Raw genomic sequence first — 26,635 nt, forward strand, 5'->3', positions numbered from 1 at the left:
TGACTCATTTAAACATATTACTGTACATATTACTGTACTTTTTCATGTGATTATGTATTTCAAAGTCAAAGTCAAAGTCAAAGTGAACTTTATTGTCATCTCAACCATATACAAGTATACAGATAGACGAAATTGCGAAGCTCAGGGTCCACAGTGTAACAACATGATGTGCAAATAGTAAATTAAAAATAGAATAAAAATTTTAAAATTTATAATTAAAACACAAACAAACAAGACAAGACATTGTGCAAAGATAGGACAAACAAGTAGCAGCAATATTGATGTGTAAGATATGTAATATAATAAGTAAATAAATAATAAATAATAGATATAGATAATACAGAAATTATCAGTGTATGATAATAGTTGTTTAAGACGTGTGTAAACAATGACAGGTCAGAATGTTTCATAAATCCTTAGAGGTCAGTATGAGATTTTCAGTTCTTTGCAGGATAGTGGTTTTCATGTATAAAAGTTCTGTTTTGTAGAGGAGGTTGAGGCCGTGTGGAAGGTCCCAGGGGGCAGCCTGGTGTTAAGGAGTCTAACAGCTTGGGGGAAAACTCTCCTGCAGCCTCGCAGATTTGGCTTTGATGCTGCAATATCTTCTCTTGGATGGCAGAAGTGTGAAAAGTCCATGTGAGGGGTGTAAGGGGTCCTGCACAATGCTGCAGGCCTTGCGGACACAGCGTTTGTAAAATATGTCTTGTAGTGAAGGGAGAGGCACCCCAATAATGTTCTCTGCTGTCTTCACTATCCTTTGCAGGCGCTTGCGGTCGGATATGTTGCAGTTGCCATACCAGACAGTGATGCAGCTGGTCAGGACACTCTCTATGATGCCTCTGTAGAACATGGTGAGGATGGAAGGGGGAAGACGTGCTTGATTCAGCCGCCTCAGGAAGTGTAGTCTCTGCTGGGCTTTCTTGATTAGTGATGAGGTGTTATGTGTCCACGTAAGTTCCTCAGTTAAGTGCACACCGAGGAACTTGGTACTCCTAACAATCTCCACATCTAAACCGTTGATGCTGAGCGGGATGTGGGCAGGACGTGATTTTCTGAAGTCCACGATTATCTCTTTTGTTTTGTCGACATTGAGAGATAGATTGTTGTCTTCACACCATGCGGACAGCCATTTCACCTCATCTCTGTATGCTCTTTCATCATCCCTGCTTATCAGTCCCAGCACCGTCGTATCATCCGCAAACTTGATGATGTGATTGGTGTTGTGCGTGGCTGTGCAGTCGTGAGTCAGCAGGGTGAAGAGCAGTGGACTAAGCACACAGCCCTGCGGTGCTCCAGTGCTCAGTGTGATGATGCTGGAAGTGTTGTAGCCCATCCGAACTGACTGGGGCCTCTCTGTCAAGAAGTCCAGGATCCAATTGCAGAGGGTGGTGTTTAGGCCCAACCTGCTCAGTTTTAACACCAGCTTTGGAGGGATGATTGTGTTGAAGGCAGAGCTAAAGTCTATGAATAGCATCCTGACATATGTGTCTTTTTTATCCAGATGTGTCAGGGAGATGTGAAGGGCAGAGCATATGGCATCCTCAGTTGACCTGTTTGAGCGGTATGCAAACTGAAGAGGGTCAAGGGAGGCAGGGAGATTAGTCTTTATGTGTGACATGACTAACCTTTCGAAGCACTTCATTATGATTGGTGTGAGTGCAACTGGTCGGTAGTCATTCAGGCATGTCACTGATGACTTCTTTGGCACTGGTATGATGGTGGTCGACTTGAAGCATGTTGGGACTGACGACTGGCTCAGAGATGTGTTGAAGATGTCTGTGAGGACACCAGCCAGTTGACTTGCACATTCTTTGAGCACAAGACCAGGTATGTTGTCAGGTCCTGCAGCCTTCCTTGGATTGACTCTGGATAGAGTCCTCCTCACATCTGTTATGGAGAGACAGAGTGCTTGGTCAGTGGATTTAATGGTCATGCATTTAATGTATTTAAATTTGGCACAAATGATATTTCATAGCTAGGGAAGCTGTAAAGGGACATCCCTAATTTTATAAAAGGTTGTGGGTTTTCCATTTTGATGAGTCTTTTGCTCTTTTGTACTGCTAAACTGTTTATTAGGCAGATGCCCATCTCCAAGTTCATATGCAAGGCCATTAAATATTAAAAACATTTTTTCTTAAATTTGAAGGGAGAGTAGGGCAGTATGGTTACACCGTAGCTACAAGCACTGCCAGTTTGCACCACTGGGGTCTTGGGGTCGCTGTCTGAATAGAACTGGCTGATCTTGCTATATCTGTGTGGGTTTTTCTCCATCATGCATTTCATGAATTCCAGTTACTTTAGTTTAACGTCTTCATTCAGTGTTCCATGTGATTGTTCTAAACGAGCCCTGGATGAGTGACTGTATGTTTGTAAAGTAATGTCTGTTCAATCCAGAATGGGACCTGCCTTGGACCAGGTGTTGCTCTGGTGGCTCCCTGAAACCTCATAATGGAAAACCAAGCTTGGTGAGTCAATAAAAACCACCAACTGGTTAAGCCACTTGCTCAGGTTTAACTAAGGACATTGCTCAGGAGATTTAACTAGTTTGTGGTTTATAGTCCAACGCCCTATTTACTAGGCCACACTGCCTGTCTATTTTATAACAACGGCCAAGACAAAGGAGAGTGACATGTAAAGAAAATCGTTGACAGATGGGGTGATTAGATGTATTCAGCTGTGAACATAGGTTAGAGGTCATGGGCAGGATTGCTCCTAAACCCCCCGAAGGATACATTTAGTGTATTTAACTTATTGGTATTCTCTCTCATCCCCCTTGCTTAAGTTTTTAAGTCATCAATCACCATTTCATTAAAAGGTTTCAGTCCACAAGAAGGGGATAGCAGAAAAATGCTTACCTAAAGGGATGTTTTCCACAGCCTTGACCACAGTGGGTTTATTTAATTGCATGTGAAAATGATAAATTAAAAGCAAACACGTCAAAACTGTAGAATGATCATTAACTCCGTGACTTGCCTTCGCTGCATGTCCTGAACAAAACAAAAAGATTTACAAGCACATTATTTGCTCAATGAGGCATGTGCTTTTTGCTGGCTTACTTATTCCAGGTCACCCCACAAGGCTTTCTTAGCTAACATTCACTGTCGTCTTCTTCTCTTTCATCAGTGCATCACACTGAGCACAATAAACACAAGACAAGAATAATGCAAACTAATCAGGGCACCAGTCTGGCAATTTATGTTTTTTTCATTAATTATACCATTAATGTAAGCAATTAACAATGGAGTCGGCATTAACTGGGAAATCAAGAAACCTTTGAATGGCGTCATTTTTATGATAACGCAGCATAATTATTGTGACATTTACTTTATATTTACAATGTAGTCAACACAACTCATAATTGATTAATTGCAGCCAAATCTCCTGCCCAGCCCATTTTATTTTAGTATATTTCAGAGCTGAAGTAACAATTATTAAATAGAAACTCAAATTCGGAAATTACCATTCAGTCACAAGTTCTGTCCCCATGCATTACTCCAGTGTTTGTTTCCTTTGCCGCATGTTATTCTTGACTAAGGTGACTTTCTTTTCTCCAGAAATTATGGAGAAAAGCCCTAGAATGGGTGTAAGCCAATGCCAATGCCCAATTAATTCTAGTGAGACCACTTTACTGGTTGTGTATGCAATTCTGGTGATGCTACAAAAAAACTGTGTTCACATTGCCAGGCCGACGCAACTTAAGTCCAGTTTTTTTAATGTGACTCAAGTCTGATGTGGATACAGAAGAGAATGGTCAGATCGAAATTCATGTATTTTTCTGAAAGTTCGCATTAGCTGAACCCTGCCGTCATCGGCCAGCACCGGCAATATGGCAATACAACAATGCAGGAGGGTTACAGTTGTACAACAGCCACAGTCACTCTTCTATGACATTTTGTGGTTTTATTTTGCGGTTTCTTTACCATTTTTATGTACTGATAGATGCTGCCCTTTTTTTTATATGTTTTCCTAGTGCTGACTTAGACGTGTGCGGTGTGTGATTGCATCACAGTGACTGGATATAAGGTGGTTGTCGCTTTCGTCTCATCATTATTCAAGATTCTGGATAACTCTGCTCTTTCTAGCAGTTCTTTAATATTTTCTGTGCTTATTGTTTGGTGATTTTTTGCTTTTTTCTTGACAGTATCTTTTCCTCGATCTTTATTTTTTCTCGTTGCTGTTTTTTGCACACTTAGGACAATGTCACCAACCAAATTAAAATGTTTAACAAATATACAGGAAATCAAATACCAGAAAACACAATATACAATCATATTACCAAATCACAGAACTTAACAAACACAATACATTGAAAAAAAAAATAAACAAAGACAACAGCAACCGGGGTGGAGCCCTGGCTAAAGCGTAACACTACTAGGAGCTGAGCATAGTAGAGAAACTGAGTGTGCTCCTGGTCTTAAGGACATGCTTTTTACAGGCTAATGGACTGAATTGTGCTCAGTTCTGAACAGAGAAAGCATCGCAGATGTCAAAGGCATCGATAAACTTCATCCAGAAGACCATTTCCAGTTAAATAGTCATTCACTTGGTCGATAAAACTTAATGGAGAATGAATCCAGAAAGCCCCACTTTATGCAAAGGTTTAAGGGACTGTATTGTTGAATTGGAGACCCTAAATAATACCAGGATGACATATTCTTAGCCATAAGCTAGCTAAGTGAGCTTGATGGACTGGACAGCTTCTTCTCATTTGTAAAATCTCTATTATCTATAGGGTGTACCCATATCTAAGACAAGAAACAACCTTTAAATACTTACCTTACGGATTTCTGAGTTTCTGCCTCCTGGATACCACCATCCATCACTACAATTCTTTAACCATTTCCTGCAAGTCCAATATCATGTACATCTTCACGCACCATTTTTCCTTTTATTATATTATTTGGCTGATCATAACACTTTGACCCAAAATTGGCCCCTTATTACAATTCATCTGTCATAACTTACTAAAACACACTTTTTTTGTGTAATGGCCTGCATTCTTGCTTTATCAGTTGTAGGGTAGCAAGTTGGTTTCCCGCTTGTTACCACATCCCACTGCAGTAAGGAGACCTGAGTTCGCCTCCCGGGTCCTCCCTGCGTGGAGTTTGCATGTTCTTCCCGTGTCTGTGTGGGTTTCTTCCAGGTGCTCTGGTTTCCTCCCACAGTCCAAAGACATGTAGGTTAGGTGCATTCGCGATCCTAAATTGTCCTTGGTGTATGCTTGGTGTGTGGGTGTGTACCCTGAGGTGGGCTGGCACCCTGCGTGTGTACCCTGTGTTGGCTGGGATTGGCTCCAGCAGACCCCCGTGACCCTGTAGTTAGGATATAGCAGGTTGGAAAATGAATGCCTGACTGACTTCCAATTTGTGTGATTAAAAGAATATTTACACAAATTAAAGAGTGCCCTCTATAAGGATTGGTACAAAGACATGTTTTTCCTTGATTGACCCCTTTGCTCCACAGTTTAAGTTATAAATCAGACAATTCAGACGTAATTAACGTGCATATTGCAGACTTTCATTCAAGGGGATTTGCATACATTTCACTCACCATTTAGAAGTGGCAACACTCTTTAACTGCAATGCTCTTATTTTGATTTGCACTCCCTTTTGGGTCCTTAAACGGCACCATTTTGATTCCTGTTGTTAGGTCTTCTTCCTAGGGGTGTGGCCTTCAAGGTCGTGACCTGTGATTATCAAAGCGACAGGATAAAAGGATGGCTTTGAGCACAATTTCTTGTCTGATCTGCAGTTACCAAAACCCTTTAAGAATAAAAGAATAATTTATCTCATTTACTGTTGTCTCACGTGTTACTTTCAGTTTTGATCGTTTCTGTTCTTTTGACTTCAATTCCTGGTTTTCGTTTTGGGTTTCGATTTCATATTGTTATCATCCTTTTATTTGTTTTGTTTTGTTTTCTTGCACACATCTTCCGGTCACACTCTAAAGCTTATCTCTGTCAAAAACTGTAATGCAAATTTTTGTTATTTTCTGAAATGGTGCTTGCTGCAAATTTTTAAACAAAGTATCAAACATGAATTTAAACACTTTACAGTAGACCAAACAAATGAGTTATTTGTAATTCCAGAGTAAGATACTAGACTGGGTGGCCAGCTCCCATTCTGGTGGGCCACAGTGGCTGCAGATTTTTGTTCCAACCCAGATGCTTAATTAAAAGCCAGTCCTCACCAATAACACATCATATTTAATTTCATGGCTTGTTAAGTGTTTTAACTCTACCATGTTTTTTCATTTTTATATCAGAGATTTTGTTTTCCTTTTCTAATGATGCATCTATCATCCAAGTGGTTTGAAGCCAAAACAGATGAGTAATTTTCAGTTCTTCACTTTTCTTCAGTTTCCTTCTGAGTACTTATTAAAGCAAATTGTGAATAATGAGTGGAAATGGAGAGAAGCTAGATGTAGAACTTCTGGTTTCTTTTGTCCAAGGACCCCCGTCAGGGTTGCCCTTCCTTTTGCATCTTATTATTTATAAGGATCATTTAAAACAATGAATACCGCTTAAGGCTAAAATAAGCAATTAAAGGTTCAAAATCTTAACAAAGGAGACAACTACAATGAACCACCAAAAATCTCACTTGAGCAATAAGTGTTTTATCTGCAATGGATGATTTCTCATGAAGCAAATGGGTTGGAACAAAAACCCAAATCCAGTGTGGCCTCCTAGGACCGACGTTGCTTAGCTCTGATTTAAAGTACCTGAGTACTTAAATAGCAAATAAATTAAGTGAAGTTTATACATAGCTAAAAATAGTCACTTATTAAAATAGAATGGAAACCTGTAGCCATTGTGGCTCTCCAATATCATAGTTGGCCACCCCTGTACTGGACCATAGATTGCTGGATATCAGCATTTCAAGTTAGAATATCCAGTATCCAGTACAAACTTTTTAGAGTCTAATAAATCATTTTATTCCTACTCAGTAGCTTTCACCTTTACCTGCAGATTTACTCAGGAGACAGGCAGACGGCTCCTAATGTTTTATTAAGATCCCGACCCATGCTGTGTTATACACCGTTGTCAAGTAGACTCCCCAGGTTTATTTGCACAACCTGCATCTGTCAGAGCAGCCCAACCATAAGGTAGCCTGCCAGCCGTGCTGCTTGAAGTTGTTGTGATCAAATAACAAGCGGCACACATAGAGGAAATCAAGCAGAGAAAGACACCGATATGAAAATGAGGGTGAGAAAAAACTAGCATTGCCAAGGAGGTGAAGCAAGCAGACAGGAACATGAAAGCCTCTAGTGCTGAGTTTATGGTAGGAACAGGTAAACAGTTCTCAGGCTTTGCTTCATGGCCCATGATTCTGGCTTGAAGATATTCTGTTCCTGTACTCCCTTGTTCAATCCCACCGCCCTTATGACCTTCAGAAATAGCAGTCTTATCTCATCAGCAGAAAAAAAAGAAAAACTGAACTGACATATTTCCTAGTCATTGTTTAAAACTGATGCGTTTGGAGTTAAGTGGCTTTATCTTCTAGCCTTTCACCTCTTGCATGCTTTGGTTCAAAGGGTATTACTTATGGGGGCATCAATTCACCATTAATTTTAAGAAAATATCTATGTTTTGACTTGTCTGAAAGGCAGCATTGAAATATTTAGTCTTCACTCTTAGAAAAGGTTTTCTGACAGCAAAAATAGTGTGTTTATTCATGTTTATACCATTTTGTAATATACAGATAAGGGCGGGTAGGATGGTGGATTTGACAACTGAAATTTGACCATGCCGGCGGGTGGGCCATTATGAGATGTGACTGTGCCTGAATATGCAAGCTTATTAATTTAGAGTAATCCTTGGACACATCTGCTGTCCTCGTGACAATCCCTGACACAATTGGGCCAGGCGCAATTGTGGATTTAAATAAAAGTTTTTTTTATTAATCACAGTACCTTCATATCAACGCCAAATACTACCGCCAACTACAATAAACCATCCTTTCCTCTCTCCTTTTGTTCCTCCTGGTGAGTTTTGCCCTTGGCCTCCCAACTCTGACTCACCTGGGTATGGTAGACCTGGGAGTACTTCCAGTGCATGGGCACGGCTTGTAGGAAGTACTTCCGGGCCAGGGAAGCTGGGAGAACTTTTTTTGGTACCACCCCCGGCAGCACCCAAGGACCCTGTCAAGATTGCCATTCCAAACTACAGGTCCCATGATACCCTGTGGGTGTCCAAACTGGAACCAGACCAGAGAAGCACTGCCACCTCCTGTGTTGGTATGATAATGTGTCCCAGTCCATCCATTATAGTCCATGCGCGCCGATTGAAATTGGAAGCATTAGCCATCCCTGCCGGGTTGCTTCTCCCATTATGTTGTCCATCCATTATAGCCTTCCTGTCAGGTAAGACATCACTCTCCATCCTAGTTAGGACAATATATTTTTTGTATTTTTGAATGATGGGTCTCTTGATCCATCTGCTATGTTGTATTATGTTACTAATTTTTTTAAAATACCTTCTGACCAATTGGGGTGTTGCAGTGCCCAAAACCCCAAACACAGCCACAATGACACAAGTCTCAGTATAAATAAAATGATTTATTAACAATAATACCTTAAAAAAGGTTTCTTATATGTTGTTCAACTACAAATGTTCTATTCTTCGCTCTCTTTCTATCTTTTATTTCCTCCAGTCCTCCCAGGCGAGTGCCATGCAGCTCCCCTCCTGATTTCAACTGCCCTATAGAAGACCCTGTGCTTCTTTTTATTGAAAACCTGAGAGTATGACACATTCCAGCTCCTACAGAAGTCCCAAAAAGTATAGAGTGTAACTCCCTACAGCGCCCACAGACCCCAGTAGGGCTTCACTGCTGGACTACAGTTCCCAGCATTCCCTGCAGGTGTCCAAATGGCTACCAAAGACCAGGAATGCTGCCAACTAGTGGATCTGGGAAACATACAGCCTAGATATGGAGCCTCCCCTGATCTCTCCATTATATTGGCCTTCTGGCTGGGTAAGGGATTGGGGCCAGTGCTAGCAGGGATGCCAGCCTATTTGTACCATAACTTTACAACCTTCACAATTTTTAAAAAAATGTAATCATAAACTGACACACTGACAGCATTACACTGCTCAATGAAGATTCTGCAACCTGAACATTTTTGATGATAATAATAATAATAATAATAATAAATCATCACAAGTTACTCAAAGTGCTTTACACAGTCATTGGTGAGCTACTTCAACCACCACTAATGTGCAGCACCCACCTGGATGATGAGACGGCAGCCATTTTGAAGGGGTGAGAGACAGTTAGTCAAATTGGAGACAGGGGATGATTAGGGGACCAGAACGACCAGGCCGTACTAGACAATTTAACCAGGACAGCAGAATACACCTTACTTTTTACGGAGGATACCCAGGGATCCTTAATGACCACAGACAGTTAGGATCTCATCAGAAGGAAGGCACCATTTTTACAGTACAGTGTCCCTGTCACTGCTCTGGGGCATTAGGATCTACATTCAGACCACAGTGTACGTGCCCCCTGCTGGCCTCATCATCACCTCTTCCAGCAGTTACCCAAGCTTTTTCCATCCAAATACTGGCCGGACCCGAACATGCTTAGCTTCAGGTAGATGACCTGTTGTATGTGGTATGCATGTGGTATGGTTGCCGGCTGACTTTTGGGTGTATCTTATGGATTTTGTCCTCCGGATTACTAAAATCACCTCTGCATTTTCCCCTGTCACGTCTTGTTTTAGTGCAATCGCCCAATTTTTGTGATTTCCTCTCATTTTATAAGTACATTTATACGGGACAACAACTACAAATGGCACATCTGTGGCGATCTAAAAGTAGTGGCACTGCTACCAGGAATGCAGCTCATAAATCCCAGGTGCTGTGCATGGGATGGCCATGCTAAAGAGTCTCATTAAATTTAAAAGGAATTGGCTGCTCTGGCAGCGTTATGGTTCCAGGGCAGAAAAGTTTGGCACATAAACTCCATGTTGACCCAATAAAAACAATTTGGCATCCTTTTCATATAAAACTTAAAATGATGTAAAACGTTCATGAACGCAATAAACAAAAAAGGTAAAGATTTAAATTTTTCAGACAACAATTTCCACGAATAAAGGATACCAAGACTAAGAAAGGCATTTTATTGGTTCACAAATCTGACACGACACCAATGACAATGACAATGAGAATTGTCTTGGTAACTATAGAGCACCAAACGTCATCCATCTGGTTGACAATGTGCTTCAAGCATACAAACCATGAAGTGCAACATGTAGCTAGAGATTCATTTTCGGTATTCGCACTTGAACTTCTTTCCTGCTAATCTCAGTGTGGTCAGTGGTGCAGTCAGTGATGAACATAATGAAAGGTTTCACCAGGACAGGAAATCAGTTTTTGTTGGACACTAAAATGTGAAGTACAAACAAAATAAGGAGCAGAACATATTTATCTCAACTGAATTTATGCAGCGTGTCAGCATCATTAAGTGACTAAACACACTAATTTCAATAAAAGTTAATTTGATCTTTCCCCAAATTCCTACATGATATAGTCAATGTGAAATTATATTTTTTCAAGGTGTTTTTATTGCCACACGTACAGTGTATAGCAGAATTCTTACTTGACACAATAATCAACATAAAACATCAGGAATAGAAAAAAGCTCAAACTTAAATATTAATAATCTCAGTAAACAGCTTCAAACGCAGCGTTACATACACAGGAATTTCAGAAGATGTGGCACTTAATGCACCCAGTTGATTACAGGCAGTTTATCACATATGACAGTTGAGCATCCATCTTACCTGCAGGTAGAAACTGCTCTTAAATCTCACAATTGTTCTAAAGCACCTGCCGGATGGACGTTAGGGAGAAAAATGTTCCTGCAGGGTGACTGGGGTCCTTTATGACTTATTTTGCTTTTTTCAGACGGATGTCCTGCAGAGAACTGTGCTGTTTTCACCACCCTCCGCAGTGTCTTAGCTGAACTGCTGCCATACCGGCACACCACACACTCTGTCAGGATGGACTCTGCAGTACATTTATAAAAGTTGATTGGGAACTGCTCGAGACATTCAGGCCTTCCTCCAATGTCTGAGAACGTAAATGTGCTGATGGGCCTTTTTGATGACTGCTGTAGTGTGTTCATATTTACAGTATGTTTGACTTGAAGCTGTTTATTTTAATTGCCAAACAATTTTTAGGAAACAAACTCTTGAAAAACCTCTGTTGCCCAATGTTATCAATATCAATCGATGCAATGCTAATGGACCACTTGAAATGATGGCCATTATCAAAATCACTTCACCTGTTTCCAGAGTCTGTTGTGTATGGTATTACAAATATACTAGCCATGATACCTGCCATAGGCAGGTAATATAATAATTAAAACATATTTGCTATCTAGAAACACTGCTACCCTCAACACCTTTCCTCTGCATTTGTGTGTGTGAACGTCTCTTAACTGGTGCTCGAGCATGTTTCCGTAAAGCCGGCTTCTCAGACTGTCATTATTTTCGAGGCACCTTTCTCAGTACGTGTCCAGTTTTACATTACCATCTTTGTGGAAGACTCTTTCAGAATCCCTCATACACCTTTACTCCTCTTCTCAGACTCACACTTCCTCTTTCATCATGTCACCAAAGCCAAACTGACCAATCAAATTGCTTAAAGGGACTGGACACACAGACCTTAGTGTTTTATTATATAGTAGATAGATTAATGTAGCAAAAGTGTATTGAACTAGTCTTGATGTCAGAAATTACACTGCTGGCCATTAAAGTTGCAACACTGGGAAAATTTGTCATATTGGTCCGAAACTTGTAGGATGGATAGGTCAGGGTGGAGTGTGGAAATGATCACAAGCACAGCATATAAGCAAATGTCTTGTCTCGACCCTCCATACCCCTGAGTTTCTTTTGCCCCAAACAGAACAAGGTTTTGTCATTAGTGATTTAATGAGTTTTTTCATTGCACTAAAGGAAATTTCAATCAAGTAACATACTTTATTTATTTATACGCTACCCCCTTCATTTCAAACATAGGTTTCTGAAATAATGGCATCACACAAACATCAACATAAAATATCTGTTGTTGCATGCTGTGGCTGCCAGTTTTCCAAGAATGTGCGGCAGGCTTGCTGCCAGGCTTTTGTGTGGCTGGGGCAGCAGCAGCAGTCACTGTTACCATGCATTGCAATCTGGCTTCTAATTCTACCTCTTGTCATTGTTAAGTGGCAGTCCTCCCAGGCGAACAGTGCCATAGGAGTGTCAGCTACTTGAACATGTTCAGCACCATAAATAGCTGGGGACCAATCAGCTGAAGCCAGAACCTCACAATCGTCTTTGATCGATTATATTAAAATCGGAATCCGACAAGTCATAGTCCAGTTTAGAGACAACAGGCAAAACGTAATCCCCGGAGCGTTCTGCTTTACACATCCATTTGGATCTCTCGGCAGGTGTCAGGGCCATTTTTGCCGTTGTTTGTGCCTTGTTACTCATGGGAGTGTAGGAAATCTCGGTTGAAACCAACGAAGCTAACTTTCTTTCTAGCAACAAGACTCCAACTAAAACATAATGGTTGGTTTTGTCACAGTTGACAGTTGATTACTATCATCAACTCCTCCTTTTGACAAAAGTCAACATCAGCCTTGAAAGAGTTAAACTAGAAAGTCAGAGCGTGATAGGAAGCAAAACTTTAATAGTAGTAAGTGTAATATTCCAGCAGGCTTAACACAAACACTGAAGGAGGCATCCAATAGAAGTTTGTGAAGATTTTTTAGTGCTTTAAATTTTTTATAACTCTTATATCAAGTTTTTTTTTCAAAAAGGGGAATGTTTAGGGTTTGTTGTAACTCAGTAATCCACAAAGTACAGAAATCCATAAATACTTAAAAAATTGCTCTCTAGGAGGAATTACTGTCCAAACCCTGACTAGAAACTGATGGGCCCAGAAGAATCTTTATAAAATAAGTGGTTTATTTTAACAAAAGGCTCTGTAATCCAAGAAGCTCCTAAGAGCACAAAAGGAATTACCTGAGAAGGCAAGGCAATGCACAGCAAACAAAGTTCCAGTACAAGGTCTTAAGGTGAAATAAAAAAAACAGAGCAATAATTCAAAAAACTAAGGAAATCACAAAAGCAAAAAAGATCAGTAAACCACAAGAAACCCTCCCCTCCCAATCACATTCAAAACGAACTGCCAGTAACTATGAAAGGCTCTCCAACATATGGGGTGGAAGGCAGTTCCTCATGGAGATTGGCAGGGGGCCCTGCACCTTGGGGGACTCCCCCACTAAACACAAATAAACACAAAGCATAATGTCCATAACAAACAAAAGAAACACTGATATAAATAAATGGCACAAAATTGGACAAAGCAGAAAAGAAACACAACTTTGAACCCCAGCCAGGCAAGAAATGATGGCTGAAACATAACAGGGTTATTGTTGGTAATAAAAAAATCTGATGTGTCTAGCACAGCGTTTCCCAACCTGTGGGCCATGATGGCATTGCAGGTGGGCTTTGGCCAACCTCAAAAAAAAAACAAAACGCAACCTCACCGCCTCCAATGATCGCTCTTGATCCACAGCAGTAGCAGCATCACCAGTGGTTCACGGCCGACTCTGGATGAAAACCCAAATTGCTTCAATGATCACTCTTGATTCATATCGGCAGCATTTGTGGTGGGTTGCGGCTGACCACAGATGAATTCCTATCCACCAATCTGATGATCTCGCTCGATTCACAGTGGCTTTATCTGAGGAGGATCACATCTCATCCTTGCAGACCTCCCAAACCTGCTCATGATATTGTAGTCGATTCACCATGGAGGAAAAACATTGACAATCGCATCTAATTATTCATGTAACTCTCTGATGATCTCACAAAATATACCCCCACTACTTTGTCGATCACGCTCGAGTCACCGGGGGTGGCCACCCCACTCCCCCAGCTCAGATGATCGCATTAAATTCTCAGTAGGTTGCAAATACACTAGCATGTGAAAAATTGGGTCATGACACAACCAAGATTGGTGAAACACTGGTCTAGCACAGGAATTTCCTATTTGATTTGGGCTGTAGGATATTACAGGTCTATAAAATAGAATTAATACAGGACATTGTTGAAAAAGTGTATATTCTCCTTCCCCACATGTGCTGAGGATACAATAATTATTATCTCCATATGCAAAAATCTACTGGAGTGATTGTGCTCAAAATCAGTAGGCTTCTAGCAGGCTTCTGGTGTTTTACAGAACAAAAATGTACAAAGTTTCATTCAGATTGAGTGAATAATTTGAGTTATCAGGTATATAGTCTCACATCCTGACAGGCAGACATCACTTTGAATGTAGTCATCAAATTGTGTTCAGAGATGTCCAAAATTATTTGCAAATCTGTTGAGAACTGCAAGATGGCATTTTGGCTCTTTGTCTATATATACTTTGTAGTATAAGTTGAGGAGGTCAAAAAAGGGAAATCATACTCATTCAGCTGAAAGTTCCTCTAAGCCAAGTTTGTTTAGTCTTATAGGGTTCTCCTGTTTCAGAATTGTGAATTTGATTGTGATCACACATATGAAGACATCAAACCAGAAAAGGTCAAATCCTGTTCAAAATGTCTAAAACATGTACAGTAAATCTACTGAAATCTCGAAGTGTACTCTACAACAGTTGAACATTGTGGAATATGATAATACATCATATCTTCAATTAATAAACTGAATATGTTTTGTTTTATTAACTGTTGGTTTGAGAAAACAAATTGCTGTCTTTTTGTCTCCTCAAGGTATTGACACCAAGGATGGGACAGCAGAAAAAGACAAAGATTTCAGGGGTAAATCACAGAAGCAGGTGCAGTTTAATCCTGGCCAGACCTTAGCCACATGGCGTGTCCGTATCCTGACGGACCAACAGTTCGAACAGTCAGAAACCTTCCAGATTGTTCTCTCAGAACCTGTAATGGCTGTTCTTGAGTTCCCAGAGATCGCCACAGTGGAAATTCTTGATCCAGCAGATGGTGAGTGACTGTCTCTTGTAGCACTTTTGTTTCGACTGTTGTGTTCTTAAATGTTAATTTTTGCTGGAGCTTGAAATCTTATTCTGTTGTTCAGCTGTTTTAGGCAACATTGCTTTAACTTATACTTTAGTATTTTAGATAATCGATTAGCTTTAATACTCAAAGGAACCATCCTTAACTAGAGGGGGTAAAGGTAGAAAGAGGGTCCTCTAAGCATTTCATTTTCTATCAGTGGTAGATTTGCCTAATATGTAAACTCTCGCACATAGTTATAATGTGGAGGTGCTAGTCTGTGCACCACCATGACAAGTTGAAGGATAATTTCAGTATTTTTCAAGTTGAACTTATTTCTTCACTATCATGGTACGTATTAGTTTGACACATAAAACTGTGTTCTAAAATGAAGCATTTTTTATAAATTAGATCAAATACGTAGACTGTTCTTGTTTTTAAATGGAAGTCATAAGGCAGAGTGCCAAACATGAAACGAAAAGCCTTAAAACTTAGCAAATACGTCATTCGGCCAAACTAAGAATGTTATTGAGTACTGATCTACATCTTGAGATTATACTTTTTGAACAGGTGAATAAGTTCAAGTAGAGTCCAAAAAGTAATGGGGTGTCAACGGGGTCGCCCTTTTTAATTTCCCAATATATAAATCAAAATGCAGTGCTCGAGGGCTCAAAAATGAAAACTGGTCTGTCACTCTGAGTTCTGTCCTTCCACTACATCTGGGCCCAAATGAGAAGTCAACATCAGTAGGTGTTGGACCTTTATAGCTCTGCTGATGGAAGGGGAGGCATTATTTTCCCTCAAGGGATGTCTTCTCACTTCTGTTGAGGAGGTGAAAAAAGACGCGGCTGTTATCAACAGTGCCTCCTTCTCACCCCAATGAGGTATTGCGTATCTGTGTCAGTAAGGTGCTCCTTTGAAGCACATGTGTAACAACATGTATTGCAAAAAAATGTATTCATGTTGTTTTAGGCAAAAAGGCAAATAGCACAACATTGTTGTGAAATTCAGCCATTTTAATAGGTGTCCGGCCGTGTGCCTCATCTAGTCGATTATTTACTTCTACGGCAACCTGTCATTGACATGGTATCACTTTGTTGAATGTTAATATCCAGATTTGAACTGCTGCCTCTGTCCCGTAGACAGCCATCAAATAATTGCCATATCCTCAGCATCTATGTACTGTAGATAAAATTCTTTTCGCATTTGAAATGGAAATTACGTATGACCACGCAAAATGGAAATTACGTATGACCACAGAACATATTGTAATACAGGAACTAATCACATCTTTTGTGGACGCCATTTTTATATCGTCTTTACGAATTGTTATTATTTGTGTGACAGTTATTTTACTGATATTGAAAAGAAGTAAACACAAACACGCCGATCTATCCCATAGAAGTGTGCCCCGCGTCGCCCTCCACTCTAGACTCCAGTGCTGAGCCGTCCACTGCCAGGCGCGTTGTGACAGAGAAGTTTTATTTATTCGTCCATGTGACTGTCGTGGAAACTTATAACTTTTTTTAATTGGCAGTACTTGATAGTAGAAGAGATGAGGAAAACAGCTTTGCATCTTTCTACTTTTTAACTGCGGCGAGCTGTAAACTCGAAGAACACACCGGCTTCAGCGGCGAAGGGTTGTGAGAACAAAGTGGACCCTGGGAGCCGCTGAATGTCGGGCTGCTCCGCCGGGTTCGAGAGCTTCACAGTTTCAGGCAGCGTCCTCTCTTCTCGCACTGTTTGTGACACTTCGAGTCCCCCTCAGCTCCTGGGAGAGTGGACTTCTTTCTGAATGAGTGTGATTGGTGCCATCGAAGCAAAACTCTCTTTGTAAATTGCACTGCACAACTACTTACTTTCCTTTAAGGTGAGTTGAGGTCACTAAAACCCCACAACATTCAAGGTTGGTTTTGTGATGAATTCTTTTAAGATGATGGAGGGTTTACATCTAAGAAGATGTACTGACCTCTTCATGTTAAGCTTTGGACTTGGGAATTATTTGGACCTTCTACCCGTTAAGCACGGAAGGGCAGCGTCCACATTTCTCAGAATTATTTTTCTCTTAAATCACAGGCACGTAGTGCAAGGTTGTCAGGCAGAAATTGGCAGGATCGCATAGAAAATGTAATTTCTATACCACAGCGGTCGTGTAGCGCCTTTCACAAGGGATCTCCTACCGAGTGATGATCCAAATACATTTAAGATCATCATCTGGTATTTTGGGTCATTGTCCTGTTGCAGCACCCAAGATCGCTTCAGCTTGAGTTGACGAACAGATGGCCGGACATTCTCCTTCAGGATTTTTTGGTAGACAGTAGAATTCATGGGTCCATCTATAACAGCAAGCCTTCCTGGTCCTGAAGCAGCAAAACAACCCCAGACCATCACACTACCACCACCATATTTTACTGTTGGTATGATGTTCTTTTTCTGAAATGCTGTGTTCCTTTTACGCCAGATGTAATGGGACATTTGCCTTCCAAAAAGTTCAACTTTTGTCTCATCAGTCCACAAGGTATTTTCCCAAAAGTCTTGGCAATCATTTAGATGTTTCTTAGCAAAATTGAGACGAGCCCTAATGTTCTTTTTGCTTAACAGTGGTTTGTGTCTTGGAAATCTGCCATGCAGGCCGTTTTTCCCAGTCTCTTTCTTATGGTGGAGTCGTGAACACTGACCTTAATTGAGGCAAGTGAGGCCTGCAGTTCTTTAGACATTGTCCTGGGGTCTTTTGTGACCTCTCGGATGAGTCGTCTCTGCGCTCTTGGGGTAATTTTGGTCGGCCGGCCACTCCTGGAAGGTTCACCACTGTTCCATGTTTTTGCCATTTGTGGATAATGACTCTCACTGTGGTTCGCTGGAGTCCCAAAGCTTTAGAAATGGCTTTATAACCTTTACCAGACTGATAGATCTAAATTACTTCTGTTCTCATTTGTTCCTGAATTTCTTTGGATCTTGGCATGATGTCTAGCTTTTGAGGTGCTTTTGGTCTACTTCTCTGTGTCAGGCAGCTCCTATTTAAGTGATTTCTTGATTGAAACAGGTGTGGCAGTAATCAGGCCTGGGGGTGGCTACGGAAATTGAACTCAGGTGTGATACACCACAGTTAGGTTATTTTTTAACAAGGGGGCAATTACTTTTTCGCACAGGTCCATGTAGGTTTGGATTTTTTTTCTCCCTAAATAATAAAAACCATCATTTAAAAACTGCATTTTGTGTTTACTTGTGTTATATTTGACTAATGGTTAAATGTGTTTGATGATCAGAAACATTTTGTGTGACAAACATGCAAAAGAATAAGAAATCAGGAAGGGGGCAAATAGTTTTTCACACCACTGTACCATGGTCTCGCTACCATCCTGTAGACCTTCCCTTTCACTCTTGCTGATATCCGTCTGTCACAAATCACTCCTGACACTCTTCTGTACCCATTCCACCCTGCCTGCTCTCTCTTTTTCACCTCTCTTCCACAATCCCCATTACTCTGTACTGTTGATCCTAAGTATTTAAACTCATCCACCTCCGCCAACTCTACTTCTTGCATCCTCACCATTCCACTGACCTCCCTCTCATTTACACACATGTATTCTGTCTTATTCCTACTGACCTTCATTCCTCTCCTCTCTATAGCAGATCTCCACCTCTCCAGGGTCCCCTCAACCTGCTCCCTGCTATCGCTACAGATCATAATGTCATCAGCAAATATCATAGTCCACGGGGACTCCTGTCTAATCTCATCTGTCAACCTGTCCATCACCATTGCAAATAAAAAAGGGCTCAGAGCCGATCCGTGATGTAATCCCACCTCCAACTTGAATGCATCCGTCACTCCTACTGCAGACCTCACCACTGTCACACTTCCCTCGTACATATCCTGTACAACTCGTACACACTTCTCTGCCACTCACAACTTCCTCATACAACACCACAACTCCTCTTGAGGCACCCTGTCATATGCTTTCTCCAGGTCCTTCTGGCCTTCTCCATATTCAAGAGCAAACATCACATCTGTGGTGCTCTTTCTTGGCATGAAACCATACTGCTGCTCACTAATAATCACCTCACTTCTTAACCTAGCTTCCACTACTCTTTCCCATAACTTCATGCTGTGGGTCATCAATTGTAGCCGCCTGTAATTACTACAGTCCTGCACATCCCCCTTATTCTTAAATATCGGCACCAGTACACTCTGGTTAAAAACTCCACTGCCATCTCTCCTAAACACCTCCATGCTTCCACAGGTATGTCATCTGGACCAACAGCTTTTCCATTCTTCATCCTCTTTATAGCTGTCCCTACTTCCTCCATGGTAATCCATTCCACATCCTGATTCACTATCTCCACATCATCCAACCTCTTCGGTCTCTCATTCTCTTCATTTATCAGCCTCTCAAAGTACTCTTTCCATCTGCTCAACACACTTTCCTCGCTTGGGAGTACGTTTCCATCTTTATCCCTTATTACCCTAACCTTCTGCACATCTTTGCCAGTTCGGTCTCTCTGTCTGGCCAATCAGTACAGGTCCTTTTCCCCCTACTTAATGTCCAACCTCTCATACAACTCATCATATGCCTTTTCTTTAGCCTTCGCCACCTCTCTCTTTACCTTGCATCTTATCTCCTTGTACTCTTGTCTACTTTCTGCATTTCTCTGACTATCCCACTTCTTCTTTGCCATCCTCTTCCTCTGTATACTCTCCTGTACTTCCCCATTCCACCACCAGGTTTCCTTTTCCTCTTTCTTCTGTCCAGATGTCACACCAAGCACTCTTCTTGCTGTCACCCTTACTACTTCTGCTGTAATTCCCCAGCTGTCTGGTAACTCTTCACTGCCACCCAGTGCCTGTCTCACCTTCTCACCTAAACTCAACCTTACAGTCATCCTTTTTCAAATTCCACCATTTGATCCTTGGCTCTGCCCTCACTCTCTTTCTCTTCTTGATCTCCAACTTCATCCTAACAACCACCATCCTATGCTGCTTACCTACACCTTCCCCTGCTACCACTTTGCAGTCTTCAATCTCCTTCAGATTGACTCTTCTGCATAGGATGTAATCTATCTGTGTGCATCTTCCTCCACTCTTGTACATCACCCTATGTTCCTCCCTCTTCTTAAACTATGTATTCACCACAGCCATGTCCATCCTTTCAGCAAAATTCACTATCCCCTGACCTTCTTCATTTCTCTCCTTGACACTATACCTACCCATCACCTCCTCGTCTCCTCTGTTCCCTACACCAGCATGTCCATTGAAATCCACTCCAATCACCACTTTCTGTCCCTTAGGTACTCTGTTCATCACTTCATCCAACTCACTCTAAAAATCTTCTTTCTCATCCATTGCACACCCAATTTGTGGTGCATATGCACTAACAATATTCATCATCACACCTTTAATTTCCAGCTTCATAATCATTACTCTGTCTGACACTCTTTTCACCTCCAAAACACTCTTGACATATTGTTCCTTCAGAATAACCCCTAGCCCATTTCTGCTCCTATCCACACCGTGATAGAACAATTTGAATCCACCTCTGATCCACCTGGCCTTACTCCCCTTCCATTTAGCCTCTTGCATGCACAATATATCAACCTTCCTTCTCTCCATCATATCAGCTAACTCTCTCCCCTTACCAGTCATACTGCCAGCATTCAAAGTTCCTACCCTCAGTTCCACTCTCTTTACCTTCCTCCTCTCCTCCTGCCTCCGGACACGTCTTCCCCCCTCTTGTACTCCTTCTTCTTCTTCGGCCAACTGTAGCCCAATTTCTGCCAGCACCCTGTTGGCTATCAGAACTGGTGGCGATCGTTGTTAGCCCGGGGCTCGACCGATCCGGTATGGAAATTTGTATTATTGTCCGCATACAGTATTTGCTTTGGCAAAATTTTACACCGGATGCCCTTCTTGACTTAACCCTCCCCATTTATCCGGGCTTGGGACCGGCACAAAGAAACACACTGGTTTGTGCATCCCCTGTGGTTGGGTTATTGTTCTAAACTTATTCCATTTAAAAATTATGAAGGCCATTGTGCTCTTGGAAACCTTCAATGCTGCAAAACATTTTTGTCGGCTTGCTCATCTGTACTTTGGCACAATTCTGCCACTAAGCTCTGCAGGCAGTTCCTTCAACCTCATGTCTTGGTTTTTGCTCAGCTGTGGAGCACATATAGGTGTGTGCAGTCAATAGAACTGACCACACATTGACACCAAACAAGGAGAAGAAACATCTCAATTATGATCAGTGGTATAAGGTACACCTGAGCCAAATTTCAAGTGTCAAAGCAAAAAGTTTGAATACTCACATCAATGATTTTTATTTTAATTAAACCTACAAAAAATCCTGTTTTTGGTTTATCTTTCTGGGGTATTGAGGAGCTTGATGCAGAGGAAAAGGAAATTGAATGATTTTAGCATAACAAGATGTGTAAAAAGTGGAGGGCTCAGAATATTTTCTGAAGGCATTGTATATCTCTGCTGCAAACAGTTTTACTCTAGGGATAATAAAGTGTGTCTAAGCTATGTTTTATAAATTAATAGTTGAAGTACATTTTTTGTTTAAACTTGATTTATTCATCCCTCTTAATTTTATACATACAATTGGCCTCGTGTGGTTGCTGAGTGCTGGTGACTGAACGTTTTTAACTTCATTACATTATGTATGACAGTAGATGGGGGAGCTGGTGTTTTTCAAACCATCCTCCCACCTTGCAGTACTCAATCCTCCCAAGCCTAACTTGGCCACTAAGTGAAAAGCCTTTCAAAATAAAGACATTCCTCAGCATTGAACAATCCTGCCTTTTTTCTGAGTCAACAAGCTATGGAGTGTGCGAAAAAAGCAATTTGTATTGTCCACTTTCCTCTAATTAAAACACAAGGGAGGTTAGGTCTTTTCACCAAAACAGCTGAATTATTCCCATGTGTGACTCAACGTCAGTTAGTCAACAGCATGCTATCTTCCTAATAGCTCAAAAAGGGGGAGTTTTACTTCTTTACTGTTTTAGAAGTTGCTATCAAGTCTGATGAAGTGCAGCCTTTTAGTTTCTGATTAATTGTAATACTTTTTAGGATGAGAAGAAATGACCCAGGTGTCATTTGCCATGACCATTCATTAAAGTACACTACATTACAGTAATCAGTTAATTTGTGTAGACAGCACACATGGACAGTGTTATGCTACCATAATTTGTCATCTGTGTTGTTGGAGTACTTTGAGCTACTGGTTTACTTTTTAAACTTTCAAGTCTTGCTTTGTTCAATAATATGTTTAAATTCCAAGGTTTGTAATATTGGATCTATTTGTTCTGCCTCTTTACATTATAATTGAATATTTTACTATTTGAAGCAAAGTATTCAGTTCTACTCACGTTTTCTTTCATTTCTGATGATAAACAAGTAGACTTCTGCGTCCATATTTATCGCGTCTCAGAATTAATCCTAGGGATTGCACAAAAGTCTGACAATGAAAAGAATTTGTCCCGCCTCAGAGTTGGACATGAGAAATGGATATGAGGCATCCTACACTAACTCTCAACCAGGAGTATGAGGCCACATGTGTGAATGAATGACGGAACAATTTTACATTACAGTACTTAATACTCCTGATGATGTTTTGTAGTTTCCTTGGAAATCACAATGACGCTTTGTTGTTGTTCGATACTAACGCTAAAGCTTCGCCACAAAGATAATAATAGTAATTATAATAATAATATTCAAAAAAGAAGAGGGAAACATAATAAAATAGGATATTGGACTGTGCTGCACATAATTGTTGCCACTAACGACATTAACAATAATAATGTAACAGGCAAAGAGATCTTTAGATTGAAACACAGCCTGGGTGAGAGTAAAGCCTGATAATGGGCACGTTTATTTAACAATGAATGATTCACAACTATACTTTAAGAAGAATCACCTTTCCGCTGCTATGGCCATGGGAAACGCCCCATAAAGTAAAAGATATACTGAAGCTAGTGACGGGTTCATGGAATGCAGAGCTCAGAATACCTGTGTGACATTTTGCTGTTAATCGCTTATCCAGCCCCGCTTATCTTTAGCATAATGTGCTAGCTACTACAGTACAGTTTGTATCCGTGGCCACCTGTGTGTCATTACTATGATATCGCTTGTAATTTACATATGTATTCTCATCCACACTTGAGGCAATGACCTATATGTGTGTGTGCCAATTTGCATGTCTGCACCTTGATTTAACATTAACTCACATGGAGCGGTGGGGAAATCTATAAATCGGCGTATTGCCTCACACGTAAGGGCAGAATTTGAGAAATGGTTGTTCGTGACATATCCAAATTATTGCTATTGTAAAGCTGCATTTTATATGCAACACATCTTATTTTAAGTGCACAATCACGAATACACAGTCCTTTCTTGCCTTCTTCTCTCCTTTCTCTGCTGCCTCCACTCCCCTCTCAGCTAGCTTCGTCCACCTCCTCCCGACTATGGCTCCCTGGATGGAGTTAGGCGGCCCCTTTTATAGGGCACCCAGATGTGCTCCAGGGGTTCCCAGACCTTCTTCCAGCAACACTTCCAGGTGTGGCGGAACTGTCTAGGCGCCCCCTGGCGGTGGCCGCAGGCCCCAGCAGTGTTGAATATCTAAGCTCCAAACCCGTGGCCCCGCTGTGACCCAGAGGGCTTGCCCTCTAGTTTTCCGGGGGAAGTATTGCCCTGCAAATGCCCTCTCCCCTGGTCCTCCCATCACAGGGTTGTCCTGGCCGGGCAAGGGCCCTGGCTGTTCACCACAGTACGCACATAATATTTTCAACCCTACTTACTGTAGCCCATTTCAGGGACTCAGGGCTTCAGATCCTATTTTGGCAAAAACGTATATAAGACAGGAAATAGAGTGCCAGTCCATCATAGGCCCCACTCTTGCACGTACCTATACTGACAATAAAGGTCCAAGATTAGGCTGGTGCCTGTAAACTGTAAAATGAGAACAAGATGCAGCAGGCACTTGTCTGGTAGATAGCTAGATCCATTGACCAATCACAGCACTGTACAGCATGGCAAAGTGGTCTGCAGTGTACAGATTACTTCATCAATTTATATAATCATAAGGCCAGATGCAACATGAAACATTAATTCAAGACAAGATATTTTTTTTCTATTTTTCTGATACAATATTCATAAAAGTGATACTGGAATATACACTGAAATCCTTCTCCCATGCTAACACTGCACCTTTATACGAAGCAAGTCCACAGAACTTGAATCACATGCTGTGAATGACATTGATAGTCCACTGTTGAGAGTAGGTTATGAGCCTCAAACTAATAGTGGCCACATAAAACACAAAGAAGATTATCTTATAGCACACATGTCAGGCAGAAATTAGTCAAAAATGTTATTGACAGTAACCTGAGAACTACACTATCATTCACAAAAATATGTCTTTAAGTTGTTTTATCTTAAACTAGCAAAATACCCACATTTCACAGCGGAGAAGTAGTGTGTTAAAGAAGGAAGATGTGAAACAAGGCCAACAATAACAGGCTTGAAGCGGTGGAGTAAATGAAAAGGCAGGAGTCACCAGCAGGAAGACGTGAAGGAAGGTGAACAATAACAGGCTTGAAGTGGTGGAGTAAAGAAGAAGGGAGCAGTGAGCATGACGAACAGCTGAGGAAAGTAAGGAAGCGAGTGAGGAGGCACATGAGCGCGGGATGTCGCTAATGTATATAGGCAGGGAGCCAACCACGTGGAAGGTGCATGGACAATGGCCGTGCGGAAAAAGGAAGGGGGACCAGGGGCGGCCCTCGTGAGTCTCTGCTGTGAAATAAATTGTCTGTTAATGGAAATAAGGAATGAAACCGCCAAAAGCAGAGGTCAGTTCTGAAAGTTCCTTATAGCATAATGGTGATAACCGCCAAAAAGAAGACATTATTTTTGAAAGTTTGTTATGGGGCACGCCGTGAAATAAAACATAATTAACGTTTGTAAGTACAGTGTAAAGGATGAGCATGGGAAATTTGGGCTTCCTATGTATATTGGAAGTCACAGAATTAGTGATGAGGGGTTTCCCCTATCTATATATACAGTTTAGGGGGTTCACCCGTTTTCTCCCCCCCATTGGGTGTTGCAATAGGACATGAAACATACCTAACTTTTGTAAGTGCACTGCAAGGAATGAACACGCAAAATTTCAACTTCCCGCCTATATGGAAAGTAGGAGAATTAGTGATGAGTCAGTGAGGGCTTTGCCTTTTCTATGTGTAGATGCAGACTCAACCACAGAACATCTAAATGGTCCAATCTGGTCTGCTCTGAATAAAAGTACAGCCTTGCAGCACTCTCTCTTTGCTCCACTGCATACAAAACATGGCATTTCATCGTTTTGCCATTGGGAAATCTTCTTGACAACATTTTAAAGTGGCAATTAAGGGTTTGCATATTTAGATAACTTCTAACATACAGATATTAATAAAGAGTGGCAACAGGGTATCATTTTATGATAAAGTTCATGCATATATACAGTGGATTCAGAAAGTATTGAGAACCCTTTACTTTCTGCATGCTTTATTGTGTTGTCAATTTAATTTTAAATAGACAAATTTGCCATTGTCGTCCATCAATCTAAATAACTCCTAATGACAAAGAGAACACATGTTTTCAAAAATGTTTGAAAATTTAAAAAAAAATCAAAAACTGAAATCTCATTTCTATAAGTATTCAGACCCTTTTGCTGTGACACTCCAATCTGTGGTCAGTTGCATACAGTTTTTGTTTTAATTCCCCTTGAGATGTGTCCACCTGTGGAAAACTGAATTGATTGGACATCGGTTATAAAGTCATGCATGTACCTGTGTATTTGTGATTCCACAATTCGCACTGCATGTGTAGACAATGCTAAGCCATGAAAATCATCCTAACCTTAACCTCCATCCTAAAACTGTATTCACATTATGTCCTAAAGCCACACTGACTTCAAAATGTCCAACTGCACGACTTTACACATACAGTAGATGTGTTTCTGTGCACAAGTAGATATGATGTGAGCACGAGCGGTAACCTTTAGCAGCACAACTCAGTAAGTGGGATAATTTGACAGAACACCACAAAAAATGTGCACCTGCCTGTACAGTCAGAAAGCCAATGCCCCACCGATCTCTTCTGAGAATGCTGAACCTGCCTTGCTATAGTATCAGAAATTGCATACCGCCAGTTGCAAGTAATGGACATAAGCCACTTTTGTCATTTTCTCCAATACAGTTCTCTTTATTCAAAACAGAACCCTATGGTGCAAAAGTTCTATTTTCTAGGCTCCACCAAAATGATATATTTTAGCTATATTACTTACTCCAGGTAGTATGTAGTAATAATCAAGAAAAAATGTTAATCTGATGAAAAATAGAGATAACAATCTTTCTGATAGTATGGCCATATATGCAGAGTAACGTTGGAGCAAAGCAACGCAAACAATATCAAAACATGAAAAAATCTCACGCTACTTATGCCAATTAATCCACATCTCAAGTCGTCTAGTCGTATGTGCTCACAAGGGACAAAATCTGTGTATTTTTTGCTTTAAATATTGTGAAAAAAATACCTTCCAGAGGAAGCACATACATACAGGAACAAGCTTTTGAATTGAAGTCAGGGCTGT

The 26,635-nt window shown here is 40.9% G+C and overlaps 1 protein-coding gene across 1 annotated transcript in view; it reads left to right on the forward strand.

Moving 5' to 3' along the window:
- Positions 1 to 26,635, forward strand: part of LOC120524020 (FRAS1-related extracellular matrix protein 2-like) — a 352,114-nt gene that overhangs the window by 150,872 nt on the left and 174,607 nt on the right. Inside the window, exon 4 of the mRNA XM_039745822.1 lies at positions 14,772 to 15,002. Within this exon, the coding sequence (XP_039601756.1) occupies positions 14,772 to 15,002 (231 nt within the window). The remainder of the gene's footprint in view (positions 1 to 14,771; positions 15,003 to 26,635) is intronic.

The sequence above is a fragment of the Polypterus senegalus genome, chromosome 2, assembly GCF_016835505.1.
Source record: "Polypterus senegalus isolate Bchr_013 chromosome 2, ASM1683550v1, whole genome shotgun sequence".
In the NCBI taxonomy this organism is placed as follows: domain Eukaryota; kingdom Metazoa; phylum Chordata; class Cladistia; order Polypteriformes; family Polypteridae; genus Polypterus; species Polypterus senegalus.